At 39.6% G+C, this 18,014-nt stretch overlaps 1 protein-coding gene across 2 annotated transcripts; it reads right to left on the reverse strand.

The window, feature by feature from the left end:
• Positions 1-2,588: 2,588 nt before the first annotated feature.
• On the reverse strand, positions 2,589-15,041 carry cdk4 (cyclin dependent kinase 4). 2 transcript variants are annotated; one of them, XM_003441339.5, is made up of 8 exons: positions 14,773-15,041; positions 9,056-9,290; positions 8,838-8,973; positions 8,496-8,663; positions 6,356-6,465; positions 5,083-5,133; positions 4,863-4,998; positions 2,589-3,397 (listed from the first exon to the last, which is right to left on the reverse strand). In XM_003441339.5, exons 2-8 carry the CDS (start codon positions 9,271-9,273, stop codon positions 3,296-3,298), a joined length of 921 nt encoding a protein of 306 aa, XP_003441387.1. In that variant the 5' UTR covers positions 9,274-9,290; positions 14,773-15,041; the 3' UTR covers positions 2,589-3,295. The 2 variants fall into 2 exon arrangements, with proteins under 2 accessions (XP_003441387.1, XP_005469493.1); XM_005469436.4 differs by lacking the exon at positions 14,773-15,041 and adding an exon at positions 9,445-9,539.
• Between the last annotated feature and the right edge of the window lie 2,973 nt (positions 15,042-18,014).

Genomic DNA, 18,014 nt, shown 5'->3' on the forward strand with positions numbered 1-18,014 from the left:
TTGAGTGAGAAAGTAAGGATGAACAGGATGGATCATTTCTAAAGGGGGAAAAATAGAAAGATATAGAAAATGTTAAACAGAAGATAGATTTTTAAGGGAGGGAAGCTAGATACAGTAACAGCAGGAGAAATGGAGGAAAAACTGCAGATATTGATGATAAGTTTGGTGGAAGACATCAGAGAAGATACAAGACGTGGAAGGACAAAAACATACTTTAGAAGTAACGTAATACACAACCTTCAGGTAGAAGGTCCTCTATTTTGTCTTGTCTCTTAATCATGAACCTGTCAGCATCAACAACATGACTCAGGGATCAAGCAAACAGCATTCTTGTCACTCTTACATTTAAAACTCAGACTCACAGTTCTTATTGTCTCGATTAAAAACAGAAGATCGAACCGTATACGGGCATCCATATGTTATGTTAAAGCTTTTGTGGTTTTAAGATGTTTACTAAACATATTGTGATTTATTAAGGCTGTTGAAATTCTAATGGTAGTATCATAATCAGTTAATAATGAAAAGTAGAGTTTCTTCCAGCAGCAGTACAATCACACACATTGACACACTCATCTCTTCTCATCTCATCCTATCTTATCTTATCGAGTTAAATCTTCACTGGTATTTTTGTTGCTCATTTTTTCATAAGTACTTTATAATTCACTTGCTAACCGTTCACTTTTTGCACATATCTGGAATGAGATCTATGCGTTTCCATACTTAACTAATATGTAAAAGTCAAAAATGGCTATTACTCATATACAGTATGTGTCAGATATTTCAGTTGTGCTAATAATGGCGCTATTTTCAAATGCCTGTTTAATTTTTGGGCTTTTTGAGTGTTTTCTTTGTGGCCACAGGTGGTTGCCATTTAGGTGGAAATCATGGAAAGTTAAAACCCACGTTTAAAAAGCAGAACAGTGTTTAATATGTGGTTTTGTGCTTACCTGCCAAAACATTACATTCATATGTCTTTACTTAATTCACATATTTCAGCCTTGATAACATTTAGAGCTTTTTGCTAACAATGGGAATGCTGCAGAAGCACAAAAGTGCACAGTTAACTGTTAATGTAAATGTATTCATCTAACCAAATCAAGATAGACCTGGGGATTTAAATATTGCTTTTAACAGTCTAAAACACTCTATAAACACGTTTCTTACTAGTGCCTATTGCTATCTTATAGTACTGTGAGAAAGTCTTTCAGCCACCTCTCGTTTCTTTATAGTTCACATCCAAGGAGCCGGACTTTCTTGCAAAGCTTAAAATGCTCCTGAGCAATCTGGGCTTTCTGAAGGTCTTTCAAAGTTTTCTTTACTGTTTATTTGTGAAACTACTTCACACTGACCTATGAGTCATTCAACCATGAAAAAGGCGCCTAACTCAAGGGATGCACCAATGTAATGTCTACATGAGACAAATAAAACTTTATTCCAATAAAATAAAAATATAAAAAAGTATTTTTTTTTCTGCAAATTTCTTTAGATATGACTACAAAAAATGTCACAGACAGCACAGTTTGACAGGCATAAAATCACATTTTTTTCTCATGTAAGTTTACTCCCACAGTAGAAAACATGGCACATCTCGACATGCTGCGCAGCGTCTCCTTAAAAAATCTGAAGAAACTGAACACGTGCAGAACAAAAGAAGAAGTGGCAGGGATAAAAAACAGTATCTGAAAAACCCAAATCATCTTCAGTTGATCCATCTACTGTTCTCTAAAGCTTCAATGGTCTCAGTGGAAAGGTGGTATCATGAAGGCATTCTTAAGAAAGCGAAGCAAGGAGGCAGAGAAATGCCAAATTACACAAGGACTGGACTGAAAATCAGTGGCAACAGGTCTGATGGCGTGATGGATCCAAATGAGAAATCTTTGGTTCAAATTGTCATCAACAGGTATGGAGGAGGTCAGGAGAGAGGTACAGCAGCCATCTGTAAAACACAGTGGAGGCTCTGTGATGGTTTGGGTCTGCGTTTCAGCCAGTGTGTTGGAGTTCGTGTCAAAACTGATGGAATTATGAGTGATTATGAATTTATCTGCCATGTAATACCACCTGGAAACTTTATTTTTGAAGCATACCTAAATAGAAAAAAAAACAGTAAAACACTATCAGTGATGGATCTGCCTCACCAGAGCCCAGACTTCAAAATTATTCAAGCAGTGAGAGATCATCTTGACCAAAAACAGAATAAAAAGCAGAAAACATCCAAAGAAGATCTTTGAACGTCCCTCAAGAAGCCCAGAGAACTATTCCCCAGACACTACTTATAGAAATGATGAGGAAGCTTGCCTAAGAGAGTGTGATGAAGAATAAAGGTGGTCATACAAAATATTAAAAACTCTGTTTTGCCTTAAATAATCTATGTGCTTGCACATGTTTCAATGAATCAGTCCCATTTACCTACAAAAATAAAGAAGTGAGGGGGGACTTTCACAGTACCGTCTAATTGAATATGCTAATGATGGCACTATTCACAGTTTTATACCTCATGTTCATTCAAGAAACACATTTCATTCTTCTTTCATGCTCGTTCATTCCACACAGACCCCCAATCTGTGTAATAAAACACAATTAAGCCTCAATGTGGTTGAAACATTTATTTCTATTTGCAGTGATGACTGATTTCAGATGGTTGCAGCAACAGAAGTCAAATGTTAAACACGAAATGAAGTACATCCATTCAGTCTTTCAGCACATAGAAAAATACTTTTGTTTCTTGAGCTAATTCAAGGGCAATACCAGTATTTTTATAAGGTGTGTCTTTCTTGTGTGCTTATCCACTTCTACTTCTTCCTTTTCCTCACGATTTTAACACAGCTAGGTTAAATCATTTACATACAGCTCAATGCCTGTCACAGTCTTACAATGTTATTGTTCCTACTGTATTATAAATATTAATACAGCTACAGTAAAATCACTATCTAATGGCTTTTCTAATCTGACGTGTCACTTCTGTCCGTCCGGAAATGTCGCAGGAGGAACATTTCGGAGGAGATGACACGACTTGTGTGTTTGTGAGTGCCTGCTGACGATACTGATACGTGAAAAAACACTGGTACTGTCCTTTAAGATGTGACATGTTATTACTCGTTACATTTACACATTGAGGACCATAGCAGCGATCCTCATTTCATTCCTCTTTCTCAGCCTTTTACCTGTTTTTTTGTGATGCGGGAATAACAGAATAATATTCCGAAGCAGACATCGTGAAAGGCAGAGCGGTGAATGACACTGATACGCCGAAACTTCCGACACTGTTACCTCTTGCTGCACGCTTCCCTGGCCGACTTCAGCTTTTTGTCTGAGTCGACGTCGCCTCGTCCCGAAAATATTCATGTTCTAGTGCATTTAAGGCTGATATTCGATTCAAGGGGTCAAAGGTCAGCATTTTCTGTGGAGGAAGAGTAGCACGATGTTAGAAGTGTGTCACTGTTTATTGTGAGCTCTTTAATGGACAGTTTGATGAGCTGCCAATGAATATCTAATCAGCCAGTCACATGACAGCAACTCATGGCATGTAGACATGGTCAAGACAAGCTGCTGAAGTTCAAACTGGGCATCAGATTTAGGAAGAAAGAGGATGTAAGTTTGAATGTGGCATGGTTGTAGTGTCAGAAAGGCCACTCTGAGTATTTCTAAAACTACTGAGCTACTGGGATTTTCCCACACAACCATCTCTAGGGTTTCCAAAGAAAAAACAGAGAAAACGTCCAGTGAGTGGCAGTTCTGAGTTTAGAGGTCAGAGGGGAATGGCCAGACTTTTGAATGAATAGCACATCAAACCTCGAAGCAGACGTGCTACAGCAGCAGAAGACCACCCCAGGTGCTCCTCCTGTCAGCTAAGAACAGGAACTGAGGCTACAAGTCACACGGGCAACAGAAGACTGAAAAACGTTGCCTGATCTTTCGATTTCTGCTGTGACTTTCAGATGGTAGGGTCAGAATTTGAGGTAACAGACATGAAAAGATGGATCCATCGCGTCTTGTATCAATGGTTCAAGGTACTGGTGGTGGTGGATATTTTCTTGGCATATTTTGGACTCCTTAGAACCACTGAGCACCATTTAAATGCTACAGCCTACCAGCCTGCTGACCATGTCCATCCCTTTATGACCACAGTGTACCCATTCAGCTGGATAACACGCCATGTCACAAAGCTCAGATCATCTCACACTGGTTTCTTGAACATGACAATGAGTTCACTGTACTCGGATGGCCTTCACAGCACCTTTGGCATGTGGTTAAATGGGTGATTCACATTATGGATGTGCAGCAACTGTGTGATGCTATCATGTCAATATGGAGCAAAAAAATCTCGGAGGTATGTTTCCTGCACCAAAGAAGATTAACTGGCAGATTCAGGCTTATTTATCAATTCTGCAGTGAAACCGAGAAGTAAAAGCACTTGTGTTTCTATTATTTGTCACATCATACGGGGAGACATGATAAAATCTACTTTAAATAGTTAGGTAACGCCTTTAATCACAGGAATGAACATTTATTGTAAATCTCCTTTAAATATTCCATTTAAAATGTCAATTTAAGTCATATTTTCTCTTTAGCCAGCACTCTGTAAAGCATCCAGACAAAACCCTTTTCTTAAAAGAGCACTTCTACAAGTCCTGGTTTCTCCTCTAACACAACCAGCTGAATAAGCAAAAGCAGTCACAGGAATTTGTCAGGATCGCAGCAGTTGAATTCCTGAGGCTCGTGTTTAAGGCAAATGAAATTCTTCTGGGATCTGAGGTTGCTTAATCCGTTAATGCCCTGATTTTAACTCGGTATATAGCTGAGACATAAATCAACTACCAGGCAGGATGCAAAGCCGCTCTAATGATTTAATTCACCATCCTTACCAGCAACAGTTGCGCCCCATGCTCATTTATCTCTGGGACAAAGTCCGTGATTGGGCGAGCCGTGAGAGTGGGGAAGTTTTTCCTTGATAGTGTAACATCGGTCGGCCACTCCTCCTCTGGTGGCAAGCCGATAACCCTGAAATGACGTGTCAGTTTCAATGAGTTGAGAGAATGATCAACCGAGAGTCGGGTTAGGTGACTGAAAGTGTTTGTTACTCACTCAAAAATCTTCCCAAGTTGGTCCATTTCTGATTCTCCACAGAACAAAGGTCTAACAAGCAGACAGATCAAAGATGAGTTAAAAGCTGGAAGCTGATGGTTATTTTTGACCTTTGGTCTAAAAGCTACAACACCATAACACTGTGCAGTTTTGATGAATCATAGGAATCTCACCATCTTCATAGTAACTGCTCACAAAGGGATCATTTTTTAGGCATTCATTCCTTGATGCAATGTATCATTTTTACCGCTAGGTGGAGCTGCTGTGTACCTCACTGAACTGCTTCTTAGCATTTCTGAATAAACTTAAAAGCTCCTCTAATAGGTTCACAAAATTGCTGCTATCACAGCGCCAGGATCAGTCTCTTAAATTAAACCTCTAAATCACCGAACAAAATGAATACTGAGCTGAAGTCAGTTCTTAATATTAATATTAAGCTTATTGGTTAATTACCCACCCCTGCTCTAAATGGTAAATTTGTATCACCAAGCATCATCATTCCCTAAACAGCTATAAAAAAAATACAGTTTAACTCAATAAACCTTAATCTATGCCTAAGTTACAGCTATAAAATGTTTATGGCAAAGACCTTTTTTATTTACTCTTTAAACCAATTTACCCTTATTAAAACTCATTTTACTGATATATGTACTAATATATGAGAAACTAAAAAACCGCCCGTGCCTCAGGACCAGAGAGCACACACTGACTGCAAATGTGCCGCACATATTTTGGTTTCAGTCAGAAGCAGAATGCAGAAATGTTCATATATCTGTAAAACGTTCAGCCTCGTTGCAGTTTATTTGCTATCCAGTCCTGGCATCTTACCAAATATTTCTTGCACGTGATTAAAAAGAGGAAATGATCCACATCTATGTCAAACATGAGAAAGTCAGCCTGACTTAAACCGAAAAAATGAACAGCACTTTGTCAATATTTAACTTTCTCTAACCTTAGCCAACAGTTTCAGAACCTGAACAGCAAATAAAAAGCTAGACACGAGTCCCAGGCTTGTGACTTTGCACACACTGCTTCCCTATCACAGGTGCAGCAAAAGGATGTCATGGTTATCGAGGCAATGGCTTCATACAGAGCCAGAGCAAATCAAACTTACTTGGCACGATGGAGATGATTTAAAATCACAATCTAATCTGTTTTCAGGAATTTAATGAGAACCCAGAGCTCACGTCACACCCCGCAGAGGATGAGTAATCAGACCTCTGCTACTTTTTAACTTAGTGACTCAGATCGCAAAAATCGAATGCTGACTCACTTCCGTCTGAACATCTCTGCAAAGATACAGCCGGTGCTCCAGATATCCACGGGTGTGGCGTAACTGGACTGCAGCAGGACTTCAGGAGGTCGGTACCACAGGGTCACAACCTGGAAGACACAAACAGAACAGCTCAATGGATACATACAAAAAAACCCTTTTATCAATATGTATATGTTGATACTTATTCAGCATGATCTGATGGGAATTTCTAACTTGGGGTTGGGCTCTAACAGAGTCCATAAGCATTTAATGGAACAAACAATCAGTAAAAAAAAGTCTTAAGGATTAAAAATGAGTAGCTGCAAACAGCAAACAGGTCAAATACTGTTGAAGAACAAAACACTTGCACATTAGCTGCTTTTCTACAGATGTTTTCCAGAGTGTGTCATTCAGGTTGAGGTGAGAAAAAATGCTTTACTGATGTCTGAAGATCACGTAAAAGAGTTTATACGTAGTGCAAAGACAGTTTTAACAAAAAAAACCCCCCAAAAACATTATCTAGTAACAGGGGCAGGACAGTCGACCCCCCTTGATATTCAACTGGGCCCCCCATGTTTCCCCTCCAAAATTGTGTAGTCATGTCACTCCAACCATGGGCGGAAATTACAGATAAGATAGGAAGACAAGAACGTTTCGAGCCCCTTTTTCTGTTAAAAACTGTTTTGTCCCCCTCAGTGCATCACTGCATGTAAATACCATTACGTGCAGTGACCGCTACAGGGTTAAATAGCATGGTTAAAAGATGTGCACCCCTCATTCACCTCACATTGGTTTGATCCACTGCCTAGCCCCCCCCCCCAGCTCTTGAATTTGCAAACTGTGAGCAAAAGATGTGTGTTCTTTTCTAGCACTCAGGAAAATTAAACATACTTACTGCTGTAACCACTCTTTACTTTATTGGCTCCATTACTTTGCCGCTAAATCTGAATCTGCAGCAAGGGAGCTTTATAATTACAGGGAAGCTACGTCTTCTAATGGAAGTCTGGTGGACATTAAAATCATTACAGCTACTAAATTTAAAAACACTTCTAAAGTGCTTTTGTTTCCTACGTATTTAATAGAATATTTTTTAGCCTCCTCCAGTACTTCCACACTATATCAGTAAAATGTCTGTGGTTTAATACCAGGAGGGAACATAAATTCCTTTGGGGTCGTGTCAGGAAGGTTATCTGGTATAAAAAAATCTACCAAAACAAACATGTGGAGCTACTTCCTGTCCCTGTAATTAAGATAGCAACCAAAAATAACTCTATAGGCCTCCCTCCCTGACTCTGTTGACTAATTGTTGGACCTCCCCTTTTAAAAAAGTCCTGGAAAAATGCCCCTGCCTGGCAAAGATCTGCATCTCCAGCAGGTAATTCTCTTTCACTGTACTCATGCTAATGCAGAAGCTAGCATTTAGCTAAAGTTACAGACATACCGGCATGGCTCTGGCCTTTTACTGTTCATTTTTTTAAACCACTAAAACAATTTTTCAGAATTCAAATGAAACAAATAATAAGCTGACACAGCCACAATTACAGCATCTTTATCTTAATGGGGCAAATGTGCGTGACAATAAAAGCAAAACGTCAAAACAAGGCATAGCGGTTTAAACATGAGTAATAAAATGCTAGCCAGTGCAGTAAATCTGAATATTACGTCTTATCTTTCTATAAAAATGCAGTTTTGAGGCCTCATGGTTTGTCCTGGAGTATTTCCTGGCAATCTGCTAACACTCCAGGAAGTTACTGCTCCCATCCAAGACTCGGCGTGAGATTTTACACAACATCTTTACACAAAAATGTGATATAATGTATTAATTACCAAGGCTAGGGGTTACTACTTGGCAGCTTTTGTTACTTTTGGATTGTTTACCCATTTCCAGTCCTGCCTTACGCTAAGCTAACCATCTGCTGGTTGTAGTGTTGTTATCTAACGCTAAGCAAGAAGGCAAATAAGCATATTTTCCAAAATGTTTATGCCTGGCAACAGAATGTTGAAGATTGGACACTGTATGTTATTTTCACTGTCTAGCTGCCTAAAACACTTTGAAGTGCTGACTACAATGAAATGGTAGAAAATCGATAATAAGAATTAATCAAAGTTAGAAAAAAATTACAATATCCTTTGGCAAATTACTCTATACACGTCTTACCACAGGAGTGAGGGCCATGTGGCAGCTGTAGATCCTGGCAAGTCCAAAGTCAGCCAGCTTCACCTGGCCCTGGCTGGTTACCAGAATATTCTCTGGTTTCAGGTCTCTGTGCATCACGCGGTTAGAGTGAAGGAATGCAAGACCACACAGCAACTGCTTCATCAAATCCTGCAAAAACACAAGCAGAGCTTCACTGGAACTACATATTTTACAGCTTTCAGCTTGGGAACAGGGATTTAAATGAGTAATAAGCAGAACAGTACATGCTTGGAATGTGGTATCAGCAGTTTTATTTTACTTTAGCTAAGTTTTAGTGTAGATATAGCTGGAGCCAGTTCTCACTTTAATGCGGTCTGGAGATAATCCCGGTGCTGGCGCTTTCTCTAGGTATGTCTTAAGGTCTTGGTCCACGTGCTCAAACACTAGAGTGACTTTGGTCTCCTGGTTTGCCCCCTTGGTGGCGCAGACATCCATAAGCCTGCACAAGTAAGAAAATTCATGACTCCTGTGTGAAGCATTCACAGTTAATTTTAATCACAAGATGAAAAGACGACACCCACCTGACCACATTGGGGTGGTCGAACTGCTCGAGCCGTTTTAACAAAGCCACCTCTCTGACTGTGGAGACCGGGAGGCCGTTTTGGTCTGTCCTCACATGCACGCTCTTCAGAGCCACAAACTGCCCGCTCTCAATGTCCCGGGCTTTATAAACAGTTCCATAAGCACCTCCACCGATTTCTGCCACCGGGTCATACTGGATGCTGGTGCCGTGGGCCATGGCCAAGTTGAAAGAGCCTGACACATAAAGCAATAATGATATTACTGGCAATCGTTTAATGTCCCGTGGAAAGTGCACTGCTTCAAGTGACCGATCACAGTGGTTGAAGATGCAAATACATGATGAGGCTAGAAAAAAAGTCATGAAATCGTTAAAGTCAGCTGGATTCACCCTCTGGGTATGAAGACTGCCTGGACCCAAGTGGTTATCTGACCATCCACTTCAGAGAACAACAACGCTGGCATTGCTTAAAAATGCAAAAAGAAAAAGCAAACTTATAAAAACCCATCTAACAACAGTCAACCAGCATAATGAACTTTTTATGAACTCTCTATACTGGAAAAGGAACATCATCTTCCCAAAGACATATTCTGTGTGGGAGAAGCTGGTGCCTGTTCAGTAATAAAGAGAGAAAAGTCCTCGGGCTAACACCAGGCAGAGGCTGAAATTCATTACCACATCTCTGCAAACCTGCCACATCCAAAATGAATTGATGCTCCTCAACAGCTCTTGTGCTTGAGGATCCATTTCTAAACGAGTACAAAGTCTATTTTCTGTCACACTGCCAGCAGTCCGTCTTAGAAATAACTTCGAAGTGGTGATAAAAAAGCACTTTTGTGTTAGGACTTCATGTGCTCTCAATGAAAGTCTTCCTGTTCGTGTTTTTTTTGTTAACTTTGCAAATCACCTTCTATAGCAACAGTATGCTTACTTTTATCTATTTAACTATAGCAAGGGCTTTTATAGCAAATGTTTTTGGTAGCTGGCGGTTTCTCTTTTCTTCTTTGAGCTTTAGCCTGTTTTTGATGTGAAAAAGTTTCTAGCTTGCTGACATTATTCAGTTTAACTGCAGGAGAGAGGCCTGAAAGCTGAAGCTGTCTCCCATTTCAAAGCCGGTTTGTACCATTATCTCTTCGATGCTTCTCGTCCTACCATTTAATAACCTTAAAGAATAAAAAGTTATCAAAAACAATAAATTGTACTTCATTGAATGTTTATAACAGGTAGACCTGGGATAGACCTTCAATTCATATTTAGTGGTGAGACAAACAAAATTCTGCCACAGATACAAATTCAGGTGACAGTTAAATTACGTACAAGCGACGTGTGCTGAACGTGACACGTGAAACAAAGGCAAATTTGCACAAAGTTTCATTGAGACTGGTCTACCTGTTGAAGAGGTGATAAGGTTCACACAGATATATACACATAGAAAGGCTGAGAAAGTTATACTAAAATGCTTTAGGAGTAGAAAAATGTCCCACATCTTAACAAACTTATGGTAAATGTCAGTTAGTCACTCAGCTCGTTTAATGTAGCTCCTTAAAAACGTACATATGCTGCAAATACTTTACAATTTACACATTTGTTTTTTAAGATTTTTCAAACAAAAAGTTACTTTGATGTTATTTTAGTGTTATTTTACATTTTACCCAGCGGCATTATTAAAATTGACTAGTGCACATAACAGAATTAGCTTTGCAGCTTGATTTTTTTCTCACTGTGTGTTTGTAATACAAAACTATGCGTGGAGCTGCAAAACATTTGAAGGCCAGTTAAGCCAACATCGGTTAGATTGGAGATATATTCATCAGTGCCCTTTTATATACTTATCAAATGTGAAGTGCCTTATTTGCGAAATGGGTGAAACGCATGACACAAAAAACATCTTAAGCTTGATTCCAGCCAGGAATATGTGTTGCGTATCATACCCCCCTCCAGCCCCACCTGACCTCTCCACCTCCCATTTCCTGCCTGCCCCCAACTGTCAACTGCCACATAAGGACAACTGCTACCCCCACCCCACCCTTTACCCCCCACCCATCAAAAAAGAGAAATACTATTAATTTTAGGTTTTTAATCCACAAGTGGCAGGAAAAAAAAGTCATATGACTCAACAAATGCAGCTCCACTTTAAAGGTGGGGTCCTTTGACGAGGGACTCTGCAGCACAGGAAGCACCTTCAATCACTCGACCAAAAAATCTTTCTGTGCTGTTGCTCCAGCCCTCAGTCTCCCGACAGGAAGCAGGTACACAGCCAGAGACAACATCATCCCTCTGCTTCCTTCTCTTTGTTAAAGCCTCGGCCTTTAATCTGTCAAGGCAGCTTGGTGCACTTCCTCCGCTCAGCCCATCCCCTAACTGATTTTCATCCATCCACACCCCTTTGACCTACTGCACCTATTACGCCTGATACGGATCTCTCTGCAAGCCCTGCTTTTGCATTCTGAGCTCACTTACTCCTTGGTAGAAGTTCTCTTCTCTTTAAAGTGTGAAAACAAAACAATGTCCCATTCAGGGTCTCTTAAGAACCTGTTGATCTTGTTTAGACCAAGACTTGTCTGCCATTATGTCAAGTCACAGAGGGAGTGATGTGTTGCTGTCGAAGAAATAAAGAAAGACCTCGAACCAAACTAGACTCGGGTGTTTTGGATTCAGCACCACTTTCATTTAACAGTATTTATTACGCACCACAGCACAGCAAAAACGTCTGTTTGGATCATGCCTTCTCAGTAAAAGGAGTAAAGGACAAAGCTGACTGTAACCTGACATCCTCAGGCTGATGTACTGCCACCAACAAAATCTATTTTCCCTATTTTCATGTGACTCAAACTTTTAATAAATAAGAGCAGAAACATCACCTGACTCTATGTATTAACGATGATCAGAGAAAAGACAGATGAAGTAGGTCTAGAACTTACATTGTTTCTGAAGAAAGGCACAGCGACAAAGGAGTAGAAACACAATCCACTCAAAGTCCAACACTTCAACAAGGAATTCATTCTCTTCTGGATTTGGCTGCTAACGTCATTTTCCAACACAGGTAATCCAAAGTCTAACACTGTAAATGGCTGTTAGATATTTGGCTTACACAGTATGAAAGCATCTCTGTATGTTTTATATGAGCCCAGAGATGGAAAAGAAATAAATAGAGAGTGCACTTATGGGCTTATTGTCAGCATACAGATAATTCAGTAAAAATCTTACAGTCCTCATCTTCCATGAGTAGAGAATGTCCATATGGAACCAAAAAAGTTCACATGTGTTATTAATATCTCAAAGTGTTTAATGAAGGAGTAATCCACTGGATCACTGCTTCGGCTAAAATACTGTATCAAATAAGAATTAAAAAATGACTAATATTGCCTACAGTTGTTTTTATGTATCCAGACGTGCTCCTAAACCACAAGCGGCAATTATAAACCACATGTAGTCAATATAAACTGTTGTTACTAAGAGGAAGAGGTATTGCTTTAATGTACCGCATTTCTTCCTCTTGTGCAAAGAAAACTGAGTCAGACTTGTCTGCTGACATGAATCCACCCAAATTTCTCTCGAAATTATTAAGAAATGAACCGACATACAGGATGCAAATAAAACTTTCTCTTCTGCAAAAAACAAAAAAGGACAAAGCAGAACTCGCTTCTCTAAATAACACTGAGATCAATTTTGCCATCAAGATATATTTACATACATACAGATCAGGCTTAAAACTTTCCTTTTTGACAAAGCTTATATTTAAGGCAGGATCAGGTGACCCTGAACCCCCCCTAAGTTATACTGCAATAGGCCTAGGCTGCTGGTGGCTTCCCATGATGCACCGAGTGTTTCTTCTTCACTGACATTTTTTCACTCACTATGTGTTTATATCATTTAATCATTCGTTATTATTAAACTGGCTCTCTTCCACCATGTGCTTTTTGTCCTGTCTTCCTTGCTTCACCCCAGTCAAAGCAGATGCCGCCCCTCCCTGAGCCTGGAGGCTTCTTCCTGTTAAAAGGGAGTTATTCCTTCCCACTCTTGCCAAGTGTTTGATAATAGGGGGTCATTTGATTGTTGGGCCATTGACCTTACAGTATAAAGTGCCTGGAGGTGACTGTTGTTGTGATTTGGTTTAATATATAAATATGAACATCTGAGAATGTTTCATGTGCCTGAAAAGGGGAAAAGCAGTAAACTAGCTAGCAACATAACTTGACTCCAGGTTTATTCTCAAGTTTATATTCACCTTTAACACCTCATTTAAGTCGACACCTTTGTCAGTTACTTTGCATACAACACTTAAATTAAACCTTACATTTCAGAGGTTAAAAGAACAACATCAACAAAAAAAATCAAGTTGTTAGCGCTCTCATTTATCAGGCTGCAGTAAGTTCCTTCATATTTGCCTCAAATTAATATCAGGGCAGGAAATTACTAACGCTTGATATGATAGGCCAAAACATTGCCCGCGATAACAAAGGCGTCATGATACAGTGGTACTCAACATGTGTCGAGATAATAAATGATATGCACTGCACTTGCCTCTTGACTGCATGCAACTTCCTTTACTCCTTCGCTTTATAATGAATGACCACGACCATGACCCGGCATTCTGTAATTCATGTTGGTTCTGCGGGTTCTCTGAGGTTTGGGAGTCAGGGATGTCTCACAGGGAGGAAACCTTCCCCTCACAATTCTAACACCAGCTTAACTGGTCTGGGCTAGGCTGCACTTGGTTGTGTGAGCTGACTTACATATTTATCCCCGCTCCCCAGAACTGGCTTCAAATTTAAGTTTTGCAGCAGGCAGATCAAATGTCTACATTTATTGACCCAAACAAACTCTGGGAAGCATGTTTTATGACTGACATCAAATGAATCAAATGTGTGAAACCCTGTCAAAATGTGTACTGATAATATCTGGCAGGAGGAACCAGTAGAGTAGATTACTGCATGTATATTTTGCCCCATTCTTAGTTGATAGTGGTCAGAATAAATAATCCGTCGGGCTCTAGTGCCAGCAGTGTTTTCCCCTTGTCTTCACAGCAGGACACAACAGAACAGCCCTTTGATTTTCAGTGAAACTACCACAGCCTGCCTGTAGAGCAATGACTCTCATAACGAATGATCAGCCATTCTGTGGTCTCACTGTCTGAGCTGTGAGTCGTTCAGGAAGTGAACAACCCATGACTTGTCACCCTAAAAACATCTCCCGGTTTCCTTTTCCAGACATAAAACAGCTTGCACAGCCAGGGGACACACTATAGCTGCACATCTGGAAGTTTCAGGGTCTGACAACACTGGGGTCACTGATCGCTGCCAGAACTGGTCGTGAAGCTCACAGTTACCTGCACACATTTCATTCATTTACTGATTCTTCTAAGCAAAATGCAAGCCAGTGACACTGAAGGCCAGTGGGCGGAGGTAGAGAGAAAGCAGGCCAGGGCACACAGAAAGCCTGCTCTGTCCCGACACGTGGTGCTCCTCCATAGCGCTCCTTTGTTAATTACACTGGCAACAAAGTGCAGCAACAACAGGCCACATGGACTTTTTCCTCCTCACCTACATGTTCACTGACGTGGCAGGGGAACAGGCAAACTACAGCAAGCGGCGGATGAGGCAAATCACCGCCTGCAACTTGCATTTCCACATCTGTGCCACATTACATAAATATCAGTGTCACACACACTGATCGCAAGCGGCTTCGAGTAATCGTCAGCCCAGATACTGTACTCACCTCGCCCGTCTGTCTCTCTTTCTCTCTCTCTTCTGTGGCAGGTAAGCTCACTTTAGCTCTATGAGGAAGACATGCTCACTAATCTGCCACGTATAACTCGCACACAAACGGGTCACAAGTGGCAGGTCGGATCCGGGGTGAGGTTTATAGCCCAGCAGTGGATCTGCTGTGGAGAAGCCACTACACCGAGATGATTTCGGCCTCCACTGTTTTTTTTTCTTCAAGCCTGCACCCCTTTTGGGTTGTCTTCCTGTTGCTTCTAGCAAATCTAGGAGGCGGAGCCAAAAAAACATTCACCAGCAAATGAATGAAAAACTCCCGAGCTCAGCTGTGCGTCTTAAACTTTTATAAAGTATCCAGAGTCTGCAGTTATTAGCAATATATGACAATCAGTCAGGAGGTAGTTAAGGGTAATTGATATGTAGTAGCCCCGCTTGCCTGCGAATCTAATTTGTCCCATCAAAACTATTATTTAGAGTATATATTTACATATTACCGTGTCTGAGTTTGTGCGTCGTGCAGGAGAATAACTGTTAGCAAAAACATTATTACATAGCCCGCTTACGTCGACTTAGAAATATTTACCTACTGATAACAAGCAAACAAATAGTTTCTTGAAATTTCAGCATATAAAACAAATCATTTCTTAGTTTGAACTGGCTCATTTTTTTTTAACTTTCAAAGATGAAAAAACTGTGCTGGTGTCATTGAAAAATAAATAAACAGACAAATAAATAACTTAAATTGATCAAAAAATACTTATGCTAATTATGAATTAATTAACACATCATCAAAATTTACATGAAGTAACTGATAGATTTTTAGATCCCAAAACAAAACATGTTAAAAATCCATCCATCCAGTCAAGCTGTACAAAACTGAAGCAGTGTGGTTCTTCAAATGAGTTTTGACTCTAGATTGAAATCACTCTTCTTTTTCTGCATTTGCTACAGCTAGACAGATACAGACAGACTGATGCAGATATAGATATGGTCTAGATATAGACCCACACTGGGGAAATCCGCTTGTTACAGTAGCACAAGGGGCAGAAAGAAAAAGTGAATTAGAGATACTGTAGAAAACAATTAAAATACATGAAACAATAAGAAAAATGATTTACAAATAAACACTACACAAGACTGATTTGTACAATACTATACACAGCAAAATACTCTAAAAGATAAATCAAGGGTTTTTTTGTAAATACATAAATAAAGTGTACCGGGAATGATAATATATACACGCATATTTTTCTCAGCAAGTATTTATCATATGTGCCTATCGTACAGTCTGACTGCTGTTGGGATGTAGGGCCTGAAATGATGCTCCGTCCTACACAGTGGCTGCTCCAAGTCTCCACAGTCTCATGTAGGGAGTTAGAGCTGTTGTCCGTAACAGGCATTAGCTTGGCTAACATCCTCCTCTCACCCACCTCCTCTATGGAGGCTAGGGGACTCGCCAGTCTATTAAAAGTTGTACAACTTCTTTGAAATATACATATAGGTATTGTCCTCAGTTTACTGTGTACCAGTAACTATGTAATAGATGATTTCATACCCTAAAATCACCCTTTACATAAATACCAAGTACTGAGGTGCACAGTAGATGAGTAATGTAACAGTGAAAATATGCATTTGTTTGCAAACTTTATCTAGGGACATATGGACCTGCAAATTAATATAACAGTTTTTTCTTTAATCTCTCCATATGTTCAGTATTTAAAACATCACCTAATTTCAATTTCAAAACAGTTTTTTTTCAACAGTTAGTCTAAAAAACAATTCAAAAGAGAAACAGGTGTCCTCTAAAAAAGGAGAAAAAGACTACACCATGAAAACTAAACAGTGTAATTAGATTAGTAAAATGGCTAATTGTGTATTTATTTAAAAGATGCAAATGGAATAACATCAGGCTTCATTCATCTCTGACAGCTAATAATCTGTCCATACTGTTATTTTGAATGCTTATCCAATATAGAGTAGCAGGTGGTGGATATGAAGTCTGTCCAACTGATGTAGCGTAAGAGGTGGAGTATCCTGGACAGATTACGAGACTGTTACAACAATTCAGTGTTGCATTATTAGATAATAATAAATTACACGTGGCTATTAAGTTGAATACTTTCGGTTGTGAATCTCTTGTTAACAATAATCTGATCTTATTGTCTGTCCACACTAATGGACATCCTGTCTGTCTCTGTGCCTTGAGGGAATTCTGCATCAGGCACCCAAAACAACATGTAAGTGTTTAGTACTGGAAATAAAGGGGCTTTAATGGGGTGAATCCAATTCCAGACACATTCATTATATATACTTAATGGATGTTTACTGGTTATGAACAAACTCCACAATCAGTCTGCACTGACGCATGTGGTCAAAAAACAAAAACATGAATGGTGGACTTGTAGTATTTTATAAATAAAATCTCATTTGGTCAGTTAAAATTTATGTGCTCTGATATCCTGTACAACACATCCATTTGGTGCAGTCTTTCCCTGCTTTTACAGCTTTCTCTCCAGCCATCACTCATGCATTTATGTGCCTGCTGCCTGCCAGAGGGGAAAAAAGTAGACATTGTCTACTTGTGACCAGAAATGGGAATATAGTACGGTGATAGTGACATGCAGGCTGTCCCAGTAGCTGCGACAAACTCTAAAACAAGGCATTGCTTCTCTAAAACTGTTAAGCTGCTCGAGGGCTCTTTGCCTACCAGGAGAACTGCTGAGAAAACACAGAGTCAGTTGTAGAGATTTATAAGGAAGTGATCTCGAACTATTTTAAGAACCTTCGATAGACTCTTCCCTTGCAGACACTTTACTTGCCTTATAAAACACAGCTGTTAATAATAACATCAGTGATGATGACTCATGAACATTTTATGGACCAAATTGTCTCCTTTCTGCATAAATTTTGAAAATTTCTTTATTTTAAAAGTCAGTTATCTAAAAGTTTCTGGCTCAACTTCACCTACTTCCAAGTGCTTGGAGAAAAATAAAGAACCGGTGAGATAAAAACTACAGCAACACTTGAAACACTAGGGAACAACTTTATTACCAGGCCAACTATATGTGAAAGCCATTTGGGTGATGGCTGTTACTATAAAGTACTTGAATGAGAAAGAGAGTAAGATACAAAATGAAATATTAAAGAATGAACAGCAGCTGGAAGTGTTGACAAGAGATAATAATAATGCACTAAAACAAATGGAGGAACCTGATATAAGACTAACAGAATATGAAAAAG

Source organism: Oreochromis niloticus, linkage group LG5, assembly GCF_001858045.2.
Source record: "Oreochromis niloticus isolate F11D_XX linkage group LG5, O_niloticus_UMD_NMBU, whole genome shotgun sequence".
Classification (NCBI taxonomy): Eukaryota; Metazoa; Chordata; class Actinopteri; order Cichliformes; family Cichlidae; genus Oreochromis; species Oreochromis niloticus.